Raw genomic sequence first — 14,551 nt, forward strand, 5'->3', positions numbered from 1 at the left:
CGCCTCCTTCAGCAAATCCTACTAGTACGCACCACCACAACCAGCTAAAAACTTTTACTGCTAGCTCTTTTTTCTTTTTTCCTTTCCTTTCCTTTTCTGGGTTTGTTTCTTTCTGTGTGTGTGTGTGTGTGTGTGTGTGTGTGTGTGTGTGTGTGCGCTAAATTCCTGCTTCTACACACAGCTTTTTGAGCTTTTTATGTAGCTGCTCTGAAACTTCATGTCCACCTACCCTAGTTTTGGCCACCCCACCACTGCCTTACTGGCCATTCTTCCCATGGTGGCTGCCCCTCCCTGACATACCTACAGTGGACCACAATGGGCCCAGCATGTAAAGGGTTGAGTGTCTTCACTTTCTTCAGGAACTTCAGCATTCCGATGGGGGTGAAAGGCACCCCAAAGTCAGGCCAGCTGGTGAAGTGTAGCTGTGAGACCAGTCGTGGGGCTTTGCAGCTGTCTGGGAGTTGCTGCAAGTGATAAGCAGAAAGTGAGAGGTGGGAGGTGGGACCACCTTACCTTAACCACTCAGCGTCCCCTTCTGAAGGACAGCTAGGGCTCATGCCAGGTGGGTGTCTGCAAACACAGAGAACCCTGGGGCGCAGGGGTGCTGTACCAGATATGATGATGCACAGCTCTGGGGCTGACAAGGGGCTCAGGCAGCTGTTTATGCCCAGGCCACCATCCCGGTAGCCATCATACCAAAAGCTGGTCCTAATGCTCAGATACTCCAGCTGTGAGGTGGGTCTGCCTGCTTTGTCTATACAGTCCCACCTCGCTCCTGAGGACTTGGGCCACTATACTCTTTCTCAGTGTGAGAAGGAAAGATAAAAGATCAGCCTACACGCTGGCGACCTCCAACTCCCTCTCTCATAGTCTCCAAGCCTTTGCTGCATAGTTCTCCTGCCCTTGATGGTGGAAAAAGACAATACCAGTGTCTTTAGAAGTATGTGTGTGTGTGTGTGTGTGTGTGTGTGTGTGTGTGTATTCAGTGTATCTAGGAGAGAGGCCAGCAAGAGCTAATAATTTTGGGCTGCCTCAGGCACATGCTCTACCACTGAGCCACACCCCCAGCCCATCCTTTCAAAACTTTCTGCAGAAGCTTCTAGAAACTTCTTTCAGATCTTGCAACCTAATCACACCAATTGCTCTACATTTGATTCCTAATAAACAGTCTGTCTCTGAAGTCTTCATTTCCTCTGCCTTGTTCACAAGCATTTTTATTGAAGGCTGCCGTGAAATGAGCATGGAAAACACTGGGGAGATTCTGAACACAATTTTGTCATAAGACAATTCTGTCACTCGACATGCTGGATCATGTCTTTAATCACAACACTTGGGATGCAGAGGCAGGTGGATCTCTGTAAGTCTGAAGCCAGTAGGCTCCACATACAAAGTTCCAGGCCAGCATGGACCAGATAGTGAGACCCTGTCTCAAATAATTGTTTCACAATGCTAGGGTGTAAAAGGCATCATACTGGGCCCTGGGTATAGCTTGGTGGCATAGTGTTTGCTTGGTGCAGTGGGAAAGGGTCCCCCATTAAATCCCCAACCTCTACAGCTGGCTCAACCACTTCCTGGGGGGCAGTACAGCAGTTGGGAGTCAAAGCGCTCAGCACTCTGAAGACTCAGCTCCTTGCTCCGTTAGCCCTGTCCCAGCCTGTCACATGCTCCAGATCTGCAGCTGCAGCCTCTGTGAGAATTCCTGCCATGCTAGGAGTGCACTGTAGAGCATCCCCACCTAGCTCCCGAGAAGCCAACAAGAGACATTCCCATGTACCGGATGGATGCAGAACTTGCGGATGGTGTAGTCCACCAGAACCACGCAATCCTCCACACACACCCGGATGTTCCCATAGGTCCAGCAGCCCTGGTCTGGCCAGTACTGGTAGCACTTCTCCTGTAAGGAGCAATTGAAGGAAAAGAGTCAAGACACTGCCCAAGACATGGCTTCCTGCCACCCACATAAGGTCAAGGGACCCGTGTCAGCGGTCAGCACATTGTGAGCAGAAAGGATCAACCCTGCATGAGTGTGTCTTTTGTGAAGGGGAAAGAGAAGCCTCACAGTGGGCAAACGTGGCTGTGGAGCAGCCAGGCTGGCTTTTGGGTTGGACACAGTAATATCTCATTTGCTCGGTCTCTCATTTCTCATGTCCTATTACACAAGCCATGGCTGTCTATGAACTTGCTCCCTTTAGAGTTGGGGAGCCTGACCCCAACAACTCTCAGGCTGGAGTGAGCCTCACCCCAACACCCCCAGGATAACCTCCCTAGACATCTCTCTGGGGCCCCGCACTCCGTTTCCTTCTGGTCAGGCCATTCGGGCTTGCCACCCTGCACGTCATTCATGAGGTCACACTAACATAAAAACCCATGAGGTGTTCCTGGCCACAGAGGCAGATATTTTTCTAGAGACAAGCTCTAGGCACTCTTTGTTTCCTGAAGCCCCAGCACCTAACAGGCAGTAAGCTGTTCATCAGCATGGTGTGTGCATGACTAGGGACCAACCTGAGAGGGGAAAGAGCTGCACTATCATCCTTGGAGAAACCTCTAAATCTTAGCAAGCCTTCCAGGCACTTCACAGCTTGTTCCAGAAATGGCCAGTGAAAGGCACAGCAAACTGGCCAGTTCTCCAGGATCAACATGCTCCTAAAGTAAAAAGGCACCTGGCACCATGGAAAACCGTATTCTTGTCACAAACAGCACCCCTCCACATATCCTGACCTAAGCTGGCCTACAGTCACAAGGTAGTTGTCAACACTCAAATGGTCTGTTCTGAGTGAGTCTTGGTCCCCCTGGAGTTCTGGGGACTCTCATGCAATTTCTTTCCTGCAAGGCTCTTAAAAAGATAGGGATGGGGTGTCAGGCTTCAGGGGGCTCTTGGATGTCCTCCCCTCAGGTCATAAGATGCCAGTTGGGTTTTGCAATGTTCTGCCCAGGATGTGGACATCATGAAGACCACAATGCGAGCCACGGAGGAAAAGGAACTCTATTGAGAAATGACTCCATCTGAGGTAGTGGAAACCAAGAAAACCACTGGGCAGCCCCGATCACCAGGGCAGAAGAATACAGCAGGAGGCTCTAGTGGACATTGATGTGGATGACACCACCAGGACACGGGGGGGATAGAAGTCCTCAGTGGTCCTCCACCTCTGCTTAGGCCTGCGGGGCTGGACTTTTGGAGAAGCAACCATTGGGAGACTTGGACTCTGTAGGTAGTTGGCCACAAAGACCCAAGGGCTCTGGTGAGGGTCAGCCTCCCTGTCTACAGAAGCAGAGGTCGGAGTTGGGGGGCCACTCCTCACAGGGCAGGAAATCTGTGGCAAGAGCTCTGTCAGTTTTGCTCCCGTCACTCTTTCCATTGGTGACAAAGGATAACAAGGGTAGGAGTCAGGCAGAAAGAAGTAGCAGTTCCTACTCTGTCCCCACTGTTGTCTTAACAACAAAACAAAGCTCCGTCCTCTCTCTGATAGATCAGAAAACTAGACGTGGCCACCGCAGGCTTTTTCCTATGCTGCTCGGCATGGGGCCCGCCAGTTACATGACCTGGAGACAAGAGTGATCTGCTGCCTGTTAGGTGAGTCTCGTACTTGTTCTCCTGTGCACCCCAAGGCTGGATGTTCCATCCAAAGCCTGTAGGCCTGGCCCACGTCCTCAGCACATGAGGGATTGTTAAGACCAGGCAAGTGTCAACCACGGGGAGAACATTAGTTGGGGTCCCAGCAAGGCCCATCTGCTAAGCTGGACTTCATGTTGGAACATGCTAGAAGCACAGTCTCCCTGCTGGGTCTCCCTACCAGAGGACGCTTCCCTCAGGCTTCCAAGTCCCTTCTCTTCTCACTTGGGAAAGGATTTCTGTGCAAATAACAGGTCTGCCAGGGCATCAAGTCTCCCAGGGCTCTGCTGCTCTCACTTCCAGGCAGCATCTGAGCCAGTTCCGGGCACTGTGAATGGACACAGGTCCAGCAGATGCTACTAGGCTCTGCTTTGCTAAGAGACCAGATAACTGTACCTCTCATTCCTAGCTGATGCTTCCAAAGTCAGTTGTGCCTTCCACGAGCCTCTTGCTGGAAACCATCTCTCTAGTCTAACAAAGATCTGTTAAGTGGCGTTCATTGGCAGCCAGGCCCACCACATGTCAAACACACCAGTGGCTTTCACTCTAAAATCTGCCCCTCTCCAGTGGGGTTTGAGCCACAGGTGGTCACGATGATCCTCGGACAAAGAAAGGAACCTCTGATTCCTTAGGTAGAAGCAGGATGGTAAGATGGCCTGACTTCAAGATAAGGAGAGGGCTGTTTGCTTTCCCACTGATAGAAGAGAGGTGCCCAGGCAGAGGAAGTGGTGAAGGCCTCCCTGGTGAGTGTGGGGCCACAGGGAGGGAAGGGTTGCAGGACCAGTGGTGCCAGGGAGCTTACCTCCTTCCTTTCCTTCAGGTTTGTCAGCATGACGATGGTGGCTGACTTTTGCTCCCAGACCATCTTCCAGAAATCATTCACTGTCTCCTGCTTAGGGCCTGTGTGGAAGGTGGGGGGGGGGGGAAGAGGTGAGGGTCAGGATGAAGGTGTCTGAACTCAGCCTTGGAAGGATCACACCTTTCCCAGGCACATTGACCAGCCTCGCAGCCTGCTGGCCTGCTGGGAGCTTTCTATGGAGCCAGAGAGAGTCTGGGTGGCTATGCTGATTCACAGGCAGAAAAAAAAAAGTAGGGGGACCACAGGAGGACATTTGAGGGCAGTCTCTGCTCTGCATTCATAGTGGCTAGAGGCCACCACATGCTTGAGTCCTTCAGAGTTGCAGGCCCACCAGAACTGCTGAATAGGAATGCGAATGTGTGTGTGTGTGCGTGCGCGCACGTGCGCGCGTGTGTGCATGCTCACGCAAGCTTGAGGGGGAGGAGAAAGAGAGGGAAGAAAAGGAGGAAGGGGAGGGGGAGGAGGGAGGGATATCAGGAAGAAGAAACTCCTCTGCCCTTTGCTCACTTCCTGTGTGAAGAATATGACCCAGTGCCTAAGGGTACAAAAACTATTTCGCAATTCTGAGGCTAGAGTCCCCTGCTAAGAAGAAGGGAACAGGGAGCTAAAGACATCTTCCTGGGATGAGCTGGTGCTTAAGAGAGAAATGGAAGCCTACGTGAAGTTCCCACCAGTGTCTGAGGGGCTTTCTCTCATCTACAGAGGGCATGGTCCCCTACGTAAAAGTGCTTCTCCTTCTAGGAATTCTGGCCTAGGAGGAAGGGAAGGGGAAGTCTAGTTTTCAGCTTCACTGATCCGTCAGGAATTGCTGCATCTCCTGGAAAGACAGCCTCTGGCTGACTAGAAGGTGCTATGTGTGTGTGTTTTCTCAAAGCACATGGAAGGAGCGTTCCAATACTTCTGTTCCTCTCTCTCTCTCTCTCTCTCTCTCTCTCTCTCTCTCTCTCTCTCACACACACACACACACACACACACACACACACACACACGGATGGCAAGGACACAATTGCTGGCTATGACCTTGATCCACCAGCCCCTGTTCTGTCTTCCCCTTAAGTAGAAGCCCTTCGGAGCTCAGACAGCTGAGAGGAGCCCAAGTTATCTATTGAATGTGAGTCTCAGGGTGGCAGAAAGGTAACCACAGGTCCCCTGTATGTGCTGTGGAAATCCCAGAGGAGTACACAGCACTGGGTGTCCAACACAGTGACACAGTGGTGCGCACACACGAAAAACCAATATGAATTGTTGGCAGTTAGATATTCAAGTCACTTGATAAAAATGCTATGCAGGCATTAACTAGATCGAAAGCTTACCTTGAGCTGCTATGAATTTGTTCTTTTCTTTGTAACCCTAGAAAAGTAAAGCCAGACTTGTAATTAGCCGGGGCTATCTTTTACCTGGGGGCCCTTCAGAGAAGGGGAGGGAAGATTTACCTCAGAGAATGTAGGAAACAGAAAAAAAAAAAAGGTGAAAATAAACCCTACTAGTAACCTCAGACAACAAACAGCATTTTCCTACAGCCTTCACTACTATACTTCCGTTTTCCTACACACGCACAAGCAAACATATCAATGTTTATATTTTTAATCAGGCTCATGTGTACAAATCCTGTTATTTCTTTATATGTTAAGTAAGAAATTTAAAACTTTAAATGGTATTTCAAAGATAACTAAATTAATTCCACTGCCCATTGTGGTTTGTTTGGTCAGACGCATCTGGTTGGTTCTAGCTTGTCAACAGTATAAGGAACTGGATTCAGTGCTATGTTTGTGTCTTCTGGTGCAGATGCAAGCTGGGAAAACATGCTGGTCTCATGCTCTGAGAAGAAGGCACCCACACATCATGGTTCAGACTCAGCCCCTCTGAATGCTCAGTGCCAGCTTCATGCCAGTCCAGGGGAAAGGAAGAAAGTCAACTCACATCTATGTAGGAGGCGTTAATGTAGTCAGAGCAGGGAACTCCATCCACTTGGCTCAAAATCACTCTGGAATGGTCATCTGGGAAAGGCAAAGAAAACTATGGTGTTAGGACAAGGAGCTGGGGAGGCGGCATAGTCAGAGCGGGGCGCCACTGCCTTGCTGAGCCCTGCATGGTCTACCTGTGCCTCAGCTAGGGAGGAGGAGAGGTAGTCCCATGACCACACAGGTAGAACAGCAGGGAGTGCATTGACTGTGCTTTCACAATGGTCCCAAACATGGGCCTGAGGATGAATAATTAGGTCTTTTCATACAGGCTTTCCAGAGGACATGTGGGTAAAGGGTTTGGGACTCTGGCCTCTAACACGCATTCTTCACCTGCCTCAGTGCTAGAAGGGAGCTGAGACTGCATATGTTGGACCATTGACTATGGAGAGTCTAGCTGGCTCTGTAGGGTGTTTTCCAGAGTGGGAGGGCAGCCAGAGATTGTGTCTGTGTGTGAGTGTGTGTGCGTGCGCGCTTGTGCGTATATTTATGCATATTTGTGAAGAGAGATAAACATGTTTTTGTGTTGATCCCAAGTGTGGGATTGGGAACAGACTAATGAGAGAGCAGGATGTTTATCCCCTTAAAAGTCGAAGAACCACTTCATGGGGGAGCTTGGATGTTGCAAGCTGAAAACATCCCAGTAGAGACTCTGAGAGATGTATATATGAGCCCAAGAGGCTAGAGAGAGAGGACTTGGGATTGTTTTGGCTGTTCATCAACACTCCGAGAGAGGCTCCTAGAGAGAACTGCTCCAGGGAAGGCTTTAAGGCTCTGGGCCTCAGTGGCTGTTCCGGGTTCCAGCAGCAACCTTGGTTGAATTGCGGGTTTGCTGAGGTCCTGCCAGGAGAATCGTTCCTTGGAACGGATATCCTTGAGGTTTCATTATTGTGTTCTTTAATATCCTTTCCCTCTTACATAGGCTAGTTGGGTTGTAAAAGAGGTAGGCTCATTTAATAAGTTCATAATAAAATATAATTGTTAAGAAAATTGAGCCTACAGTGTTGTGTGTCACATACATGTGTTAACGGTGTATTGGTATGGTATATATGTGTGTAGTGGGGTGTGTGTTGTGTTTTGAGTTACATACACTGCATGTGTATGGTGTGTGCATTTTGTGGTATTGTGTGTTATACACATGTGCCATATACACATGCTTGAGTGTGCTAAGTATGTGTTATGTGGTTATATGTGCTATATTTGTGGTGGTGGGTATTTTTGTAGTATTGAATATTGGACATGTGTGACATGTACATATATTTGACTGTGCTAAGTATGTACTGTGTGGTAGGATATACTGATTTTGAGTTTATTAAGTTTTGTTTTGGTTTGGTTTGATTGTTTGAGACAGGTTTCTGTGTGTAGCCTTGGCTGTCCTGGATTCACTTTGTAGACCAGGCTGGCCTTGAACACACACAGAGATCTGTCTGCCTCTGCCTCCTGAGTGCTAGGATTACAGGCATGCACCACCACGCCTGGCCTGATTGTAAGTTTATTATGTGTGGTGTATGATACAGTGTGTTTATGTGTTATGTGTATGTCAGGTGTGTGGTGTATGTGGTGTGGGGTGTTTCGGGGATGTACTGTGCACCAGCAAGCTGTAGTTAGGGCTGCATTGCATCTGTGGCCCCTGTTCCTCCACAGGCCTTTCTTCCACAGAAATTGCTGCTTTGTCACCACGCTAGCATGTCAAGAAAAAGATGGCTTAAGTGAAAAAGTCTGTAGTCCTAGCACTCAGGAAGCCAAGGCAGGAGGATTGAGAGTTTCAGCCTAGCTTGAGCTTTACATAGAAGGCTGTCACCTGGCCTGTGTGTCTTACCTCAGACTCCCCGACTGAGTTTCATTGCTGAGCAGTGTTTGTCCTACTCTGGCTAAAGGAGGGGATGGCACAACTCTGGGGACAGTCACTAGCCCATGAATAGTGGGCAGGAAGTCAAACCCCAAATCCACTGCCACACATCTGCATCCCTGCTCAGGCGCTCCAGGGTGGAAACAGCGGTGGCACAGCATATGCCACACTGTCTGAAGAGAATTCAGAATGACTTACAACGTGGGACAGTTATGGAAACACAGGACAAGAAATAGCAACTACATAGACTTGGGCATTCACAGCTTCTAAGAGCTTCCTGCTTCGACATTCTGAAGAGTCACACTTTGCTGTCAAAACATCACTTTCTAAAATTACCAGCAGTAGCATCCTTCCAGCAGAGGGCCATCAGGCTGCTGGCCACAGAGAGTCCCTGTAGGCACATATCCAATATTTAGGACACAGAGTACTTGAGTCCATCTTCAAGATTCCCAGGCCAAAGCTTACAGTGCACTTCACAGCCTAGAGGCATCTTTGAACCTACTGCAAGTCTGCCCTGGCTTGCTGCAGACCAGGAGAGGCAGGGGGCTCCTGGAGCTGTGGGCATTGGATCCTCCCATCCTGCCTTGCTGATCCTAATCTGACTGCATGCGATTCTGCCCACTGTCTTGCCTGAGCAGGACCAACCACTCTATACAGCCAAACAAGTCTCTCCTTAACTGGATGCCACCATTGGTCTTTGACAGGCATGGTGTTTCCATGCTGTAGAAAACTCAAACAATAAACAATCAGCAAGTCTGTGAATCACACTATGTACACACAGTCCTGGATAGCTGTCAACATCCCAAGTCAGGTGTTACTCCTAGGTAGGGTGGGCTGAGTCTGGCCCTCATCCTGGGACAGGAGCTAGGGAGCTTATGGGGTCATTGAACAGGACTGTTTACAGTGCTATCACACTTTCGTGTGGGGGAAAAAGGCAGGCTGAATTTCTTCTGTAATGCAACCTAGAAGGTACCAAACCTGTGCTAGGGTGATTCCTTGGTGGGCTGAGCAACTCACCTGTGCCTATTGCAGGAACTTAGCCATGAATTCTGTTTCCTTGACCTCTCATCAAGAACTAGTACTCTCTTGTCAGTCTGTCTGTCTCTGTCTGTCTCTTGTTCTCTCTTTTCCCTTCTCTTCTTTTCCCCTTTCTGTCCTCAGTTCTTCTCCCTTACCGCTCCCCCTCACAGCCCCCTGCCCAATGTGGCCCAGGCTAGATTCTATGTGGAGAGCCTTCTACCTCAGCCTGGAGGCTACTGGTACTATAGGTGTACATTGCCACCTCTGGCTCAGAAATATTCTTGTTTTAGACTATGTGTGCTAGCCTTAGGGGATAATGGGTTTAATGGTAAAGAGAGATAGTTAGTTAAGATGCCTTGAATGTCTTTGGCTCTAAGGTGGCCTTAAACACCTGCGGGCCAAGCCAAGGCATAAGTTAAACTCATCAAAGAAGGTGAAGTATTAAGTTAAAAGTCAAAACAGACCTTTGAGTATCTCAATTATCAGTTGACACAACTGCTCTGACAAGCCCAGACATCCTCCTCATGCAGCCTTTCTTTCCTTTGAGCTACTGAGCCACAGTAGATGAAGACCCCCTCTTCCTGGCATCTCCACAGCCCACTCAGCAGTAAAGCTACTGTGTCCAGAGTTTAAACTCGAGACAAGCCATCCCCACATCCTAGCTGTAAAACTACCCTATCCTCCCTTGGCCCCGAGAAACAAAAACCCATTAGTTAATTCCTCTAGCTTTAGTTGGATCCTAGGATCATGGTGGGCTTTACAAAAATCACTTATTAACCCTCGGCATGGACATCGGGGAAGAGATCCTTCCAGAAAGTGCCACAAGTTGAGGATAACATATCAGACAGGTCACAGCTCCACGTACACACAGCACACTGAAGCTGGCTGAGGCCAGTTCCCTGATTCCACCAGGCATTCCTCAAGAGCAAAGGTCTCTGGGACCAGTAGGAGGCTTCTGTTCAGGATTCAAGCCCAAGCTCAGTGGAGCTGTTTGAGGCTGCTCTTCTGTGGGCTTGCAGGGTGAAGCTGTGGTTGAGAGGAGGGGAAGGCTGTAGGCTTGGCAGTGTGCCGCAGCCCTCCTGGGCCAGCTTTTGAAAAGGCAGCTAGGAACACGCAGAATTTGTTCTGGCAGTGAGACAGGCACCTCAGGCCCAGGCTCAGCCAGCTTCAGCAGGTCATGAGATGCCCAGACTACAGTAGCCTTCACCCTAGCTCTGACACTTCCTTGGCACTGCATTCCCCACCTCACGGTGACTGTTTGCTGCTGAGGTTAGAACTGGGTTTGCTGAGCCTTTCCTCAAGGGTGCCAAACCCAAGTGGGCTTTTCATTCTACCATTTTTGTCTTTGGTTCTGGACCATAGAACACACTGGGGATTTGTTCCTGGTACCCTCAAACACTAAATATGAAGGAAGGCACTGCGCAAGGCTACCAACGGGCCTAGACTGGGACTCAAGACCGAATCTGGCAGGAGAGGCCTTGTCCATTGGTGCCCAAGTCTGTGGGGGGAGCTTTCCTTCCCAGCTTGCTTCCTGTATGCTTAGCAACGAGAGTGATCAGCAGCAGTGAATATGCCCACACCTCATGCAGGGAAAGAGGGCACTCAGAAAGTATGGCCTTGGATTTCTTGGGGCAAGCATTGAACAGTTACAACAGTCACCAGCAACTGCAAAGCAGTGTCAAGTATAACCCACAAGTCACAGACCATGCAAAAACCAAACAATAAGCAACAACAACAACAACAAAAAGTCTTACTGGGCAAAATGTTGGGGTATCTGTTTTTTTCTCTGTTTTCTTCTTTATTTGCTAGTTCAAATGTTCCTTGTATGTGTCCAGATGGCAATGACTGGAAAGAAATGGAGAGCAGAGTGAACACTAATGACTCTAAACCCAGGTTCCCATCGGCCTCACTACCAAGCAGAGGAATGAAAGCTATCATGTCTACCATCCACGTGTCTGTAAAGGCCCCACACTAGACACTGGGCCGGCAATGAATGACACAGCTATGGGCTTTCTTCAGGGTCTTTTGTCTACATCCTAACCTTTGTGAGATCAGCCCAGCATGCTCCAGTCCACACAGGTCTTGGCACAGGCAGGGTCTCCTTCGGTACAGATGCCAAAAGGAGCTCTGATGCCATGAGACAGAGGAACCCAGACTACCAAAGGAGAGAGCGCTCAGACCTCTGGACTGGGCTGCGGGAGAGGAGCAGGATCCATAGTCAACACTCAGCTGTCTCTGTGGATTGGGTGCAGGTCAACAGGGCCAGGCCTAGAAGCTCCCTAGAAAAGCTGATTCTCCCATCCCCCACCCCACTCCATAGAATCAGCAGCTGCATCCCTAGAAACTCTAGAAGCTTGGGGGTCTTTGTGGTTCCAGATGTACCCCTCTAATGACTGCTGTACCTCAGCCTAGGAGGGTCAATATGCAAGAGGAGTTTCACTTTGCCACATTGCTAAAAACAGAAAGCATCGCACCAGGGAGTAAAGTGGACATGTGGGCTTCTACTTCCTTCTACCATGGAAGCCACCTGCCTCGGAATTTTGTTTGCCTCCCGCTGTTCGATGTTTGCTCACTACTGGGCTCCTCTTTGGCCTCAGATGAGCCAGGGCTAAGCGTACTCTGAACTTCAAATCATGCCCTTCAACACTCAATCTGACTCTTGTTGGACCAAGGACCACTGGGTTCCAAGGAAAGAGCGTTACTGTTTACTGAAAGTGATGTATCAGGCACAGAGAAAATACATGGCTCATCTGCCTTCCCTCACAACTAGCCTATGATCAGATGGCGTGGGACGAGACCCAGGGAAAAGTGGTTGGAAATGTGCTTGGTGTCACTTGGCTGAAGAGCTAGATCCTGGTCGTGTGGCCTGAAGGGACTCCCTTACATAAGGATGGGAAAACATGACAGTTTTCCTGTTCTCTGTGTTCCTCTCCAAGTCCCAGGGAGTTAGAGTCTGGTTTCATGGACCAGCTTCAGACGACAGCCATGATGTCCCGAGCTTGCTCTCATTTGTGTCAGGGCCCTGACCTTACTCTAACAGGCAGGAGCTCCTTCAGTGGCTGACTCAGTTCCTCACAAGGTCTTACAGCAGAATACTGTGGAGTGAGTGCCTGTCTCTGGGGCCTGGGGCCACACCATCTCATAGCCCCAGGCAGGGGCTCTGCTAGGGCCAGAGTGGAGGGACCAAGCAGAGGTCACCATGCCAGTGAGGAGCTCTCAACTTTGACTGCAGTTGTGAACACCTGTGGTCCTTGAGCTCTGATTTACCACCAGAGGTGGCTTGACACCATATCCTTAGTGACTTAGGGTCACTAAGTGGACACTGAATTTGTGGTGACATCCTAGGACCTCCTCAAAAAGCTTCAGCCCTGAACACAAAAACCAGGCATGTTAATGTCATATTGGCACGTTAGCACTGTGGGCTGGCAAAACCCACAGAACGAGCAGATCCTACCAGCTCAGTGACAACTGAGCAACAGTTATAACTGCCAACAGCAATTATTAGTCGTAACAAGTGAACCACTCCCCCACAGAGGGCTCGCCACAGAGGAACCTACTCCGTGGGAGAGACGGGCTACAAAGGAACTCTCCGGGGGGTGTGTGATCTTTCTGCATACTTGAAGCTGCTCTGAAAGTAAAGCTTATTAAAAAACAACAAACTGGAGAAGACAAAGACAAGGTAGCTGCAATGTGATCGCCAAAGGAGCCTGAACGATAAGAGGGACTCAGGCTCCGACCACCCGTTCCACAGCTATGTGGTTCTGAGAGGTGAGATACAGAGATGAGGTGGTACCCCCTGCCTCCTCAGCATCCTGAAGCATAGGACGAGGGTAGTGTTCTCTGTGTCCTCCATACCTGACCCCAGACCCAAGCAAGGCCAACACAGATTGGGTCCGGTATGTCTTCTTGCCATGAGGCTACCCAGGACCTTAGGTTTCTCAGCTGCTTGGGAGCCCCAGGGAAGTAAGAGTGCCTGGGATGGTTAGCCCCACTGACTCTCTGTGCACTCTCCAGGAGGCCTGGTTTATTCCATCAAGACCCACAGGATGGCTCTGGTTTGTGTGTTGTGGTGGGACTTCTGTATACAAACAACTCCCTTTGTAGGTGTTTCTACTGTATTTGCCATAGGGTGGTCCCAGGCCCGTGGCTCGACAGAGCTTGCTGGGACAGAGCTGGGGAAGATGTTCACCAGAGAGGAGCTGTAGCCACACAGGGGCCTCCTTTTGGGGGATTGGATTCAGGAGCTGGCAACAGGATAGAGATCTGCCCTTTCCAGGAGGAGCTAGCAGATAGCATCTTATCCATATGCTACGTGTTGCTTATTTGTTTACGTGTCATCCAAGTCCTATAGGGCAGGGGAAATCCCTACTTCACAGATGAGGAAACTGAGGCAGAGGTTAAGGAAAGAGGCCAAGTCTTCTGGGCCAAGACAAGTACTCAGGGCTCCAGCATCCATCCCCCTGTGTTCATGATCCCAATGCCAAACCCATTCTTTTTCTGAAGTTCATGCTCACCTGAAGCCAGGCCTGGCAGAACAGCAATGTCCAAACACCCACCGAGACTTCTCCAGATCCCTCCCATGGCCTTTGGCAGAGGTCATCAGACCAGAGAAAGGGAGGGGGCAGGAAAACAGAATGTACATGTGTTCTCTGAGAACTGGAATGGTTGATCTGGCCAGGAGAGGGATGCCACCGGAGCATGACATTGGACAGGGCTAGGTCCTCAGTGGAGTGAAGAGCTAGGCTGCATGCACTCTGCATGCACACTGTATGCCTGGCTAATGGTTGTCAGGCAGTAGGGGCTCTGCACAACTGAGGGCTACACAGAGGCAGGCTGGGAGGGACAGGAGAGGCAAGCATTTGTTCCGTGTATAGAAATTACAGGGGCCCCAGAAAAAGCCAAGAATCATCAGAAACAAGCCTCTGAGGCAACATTTTTTTCATCATATGTTTTCTTCTTAAAATTTTTAGATAGCATTTATTTGTGCATGTGTGCATGCCTGTGTGCACACACACGTGTCACGGCATGACTGTGGCAGTCAGAGGTCAATTTTCATTAATCAGTTCTCTACTTCCATTATGTGGGGTCTCAGGGATTGAACTCAGGTTGTCAGGCTTAGGTGACAAGTGCCTTTACCTGCTGAGCCATCTCAGCAGCAGCAACATCTTTTCTAAAAAGCTATTTTTTTTTCTTTTCTGTTTGCTTTTCGAGACAAGGTTTCTCTGTGTAGCCTTGGCTGTCCTGGACTCACT

The 14,551-nt window shown here is 49.7% G+C and overlaps 1 protein-coding gene across 5 annotated transcripts in view; it reads right to left on the minus strand.

Annotated features, from left to right (window-relative positions):
- PTPRE (protein tyrosine phosphatase receptor type E) overlaps positions 1-14,551 on the minus strand; it is an 87,024-nt gene that overhangs the window by 16,582 nt on the left and 55,891 nt on the right. For 4 of the 5 annotated variants that reach the window (XM_084751089.1, XM_084751090.1, XM_084751088.1 and 1 more), the window contains 6 exons: positions 11,054-11,144; positions 6,390-6,466; positions 5,783-5,819; positions 4,413-4,510; positions 1,775-1,894; positions 301-464 (listed from right to left, as the gene is read on the minus strand). In XM_084751089.1, coding sequence (XP_084607215.1) covers positions 301-464; positions 1,775-1,894; positions 4,413-4,510; positions 5,783-5,819; positions 6,390-6,466; positions 11,054-11,144 — 587 coding nt within the window. Of the gene's footprint in view, positions 1-300; positions 465-1,774; positions 1,895-4,412; positions 4,511-5,782; positions 5,820-6,389; positions 6,467-11,053; positions 11,145-11,340; positions 12,963-14,551 lie in introns of those variants that run through there. The other variant, XM_084751092.1, reaches the window with a different exon arrangement.

The sequence above is a fragment of the Acomys minous genome, assembly GCF_964271855.1.
Source record: "Acomys minous genome assembly, chromosome: 2".
In the NCBI taxonomy this organism is placed as follows: domain Eukaryota; kingdom Metazoa; phylum Chordata; class Mammalia; order Rodentia; family Muridae; genus Acomys; species Acomys minous.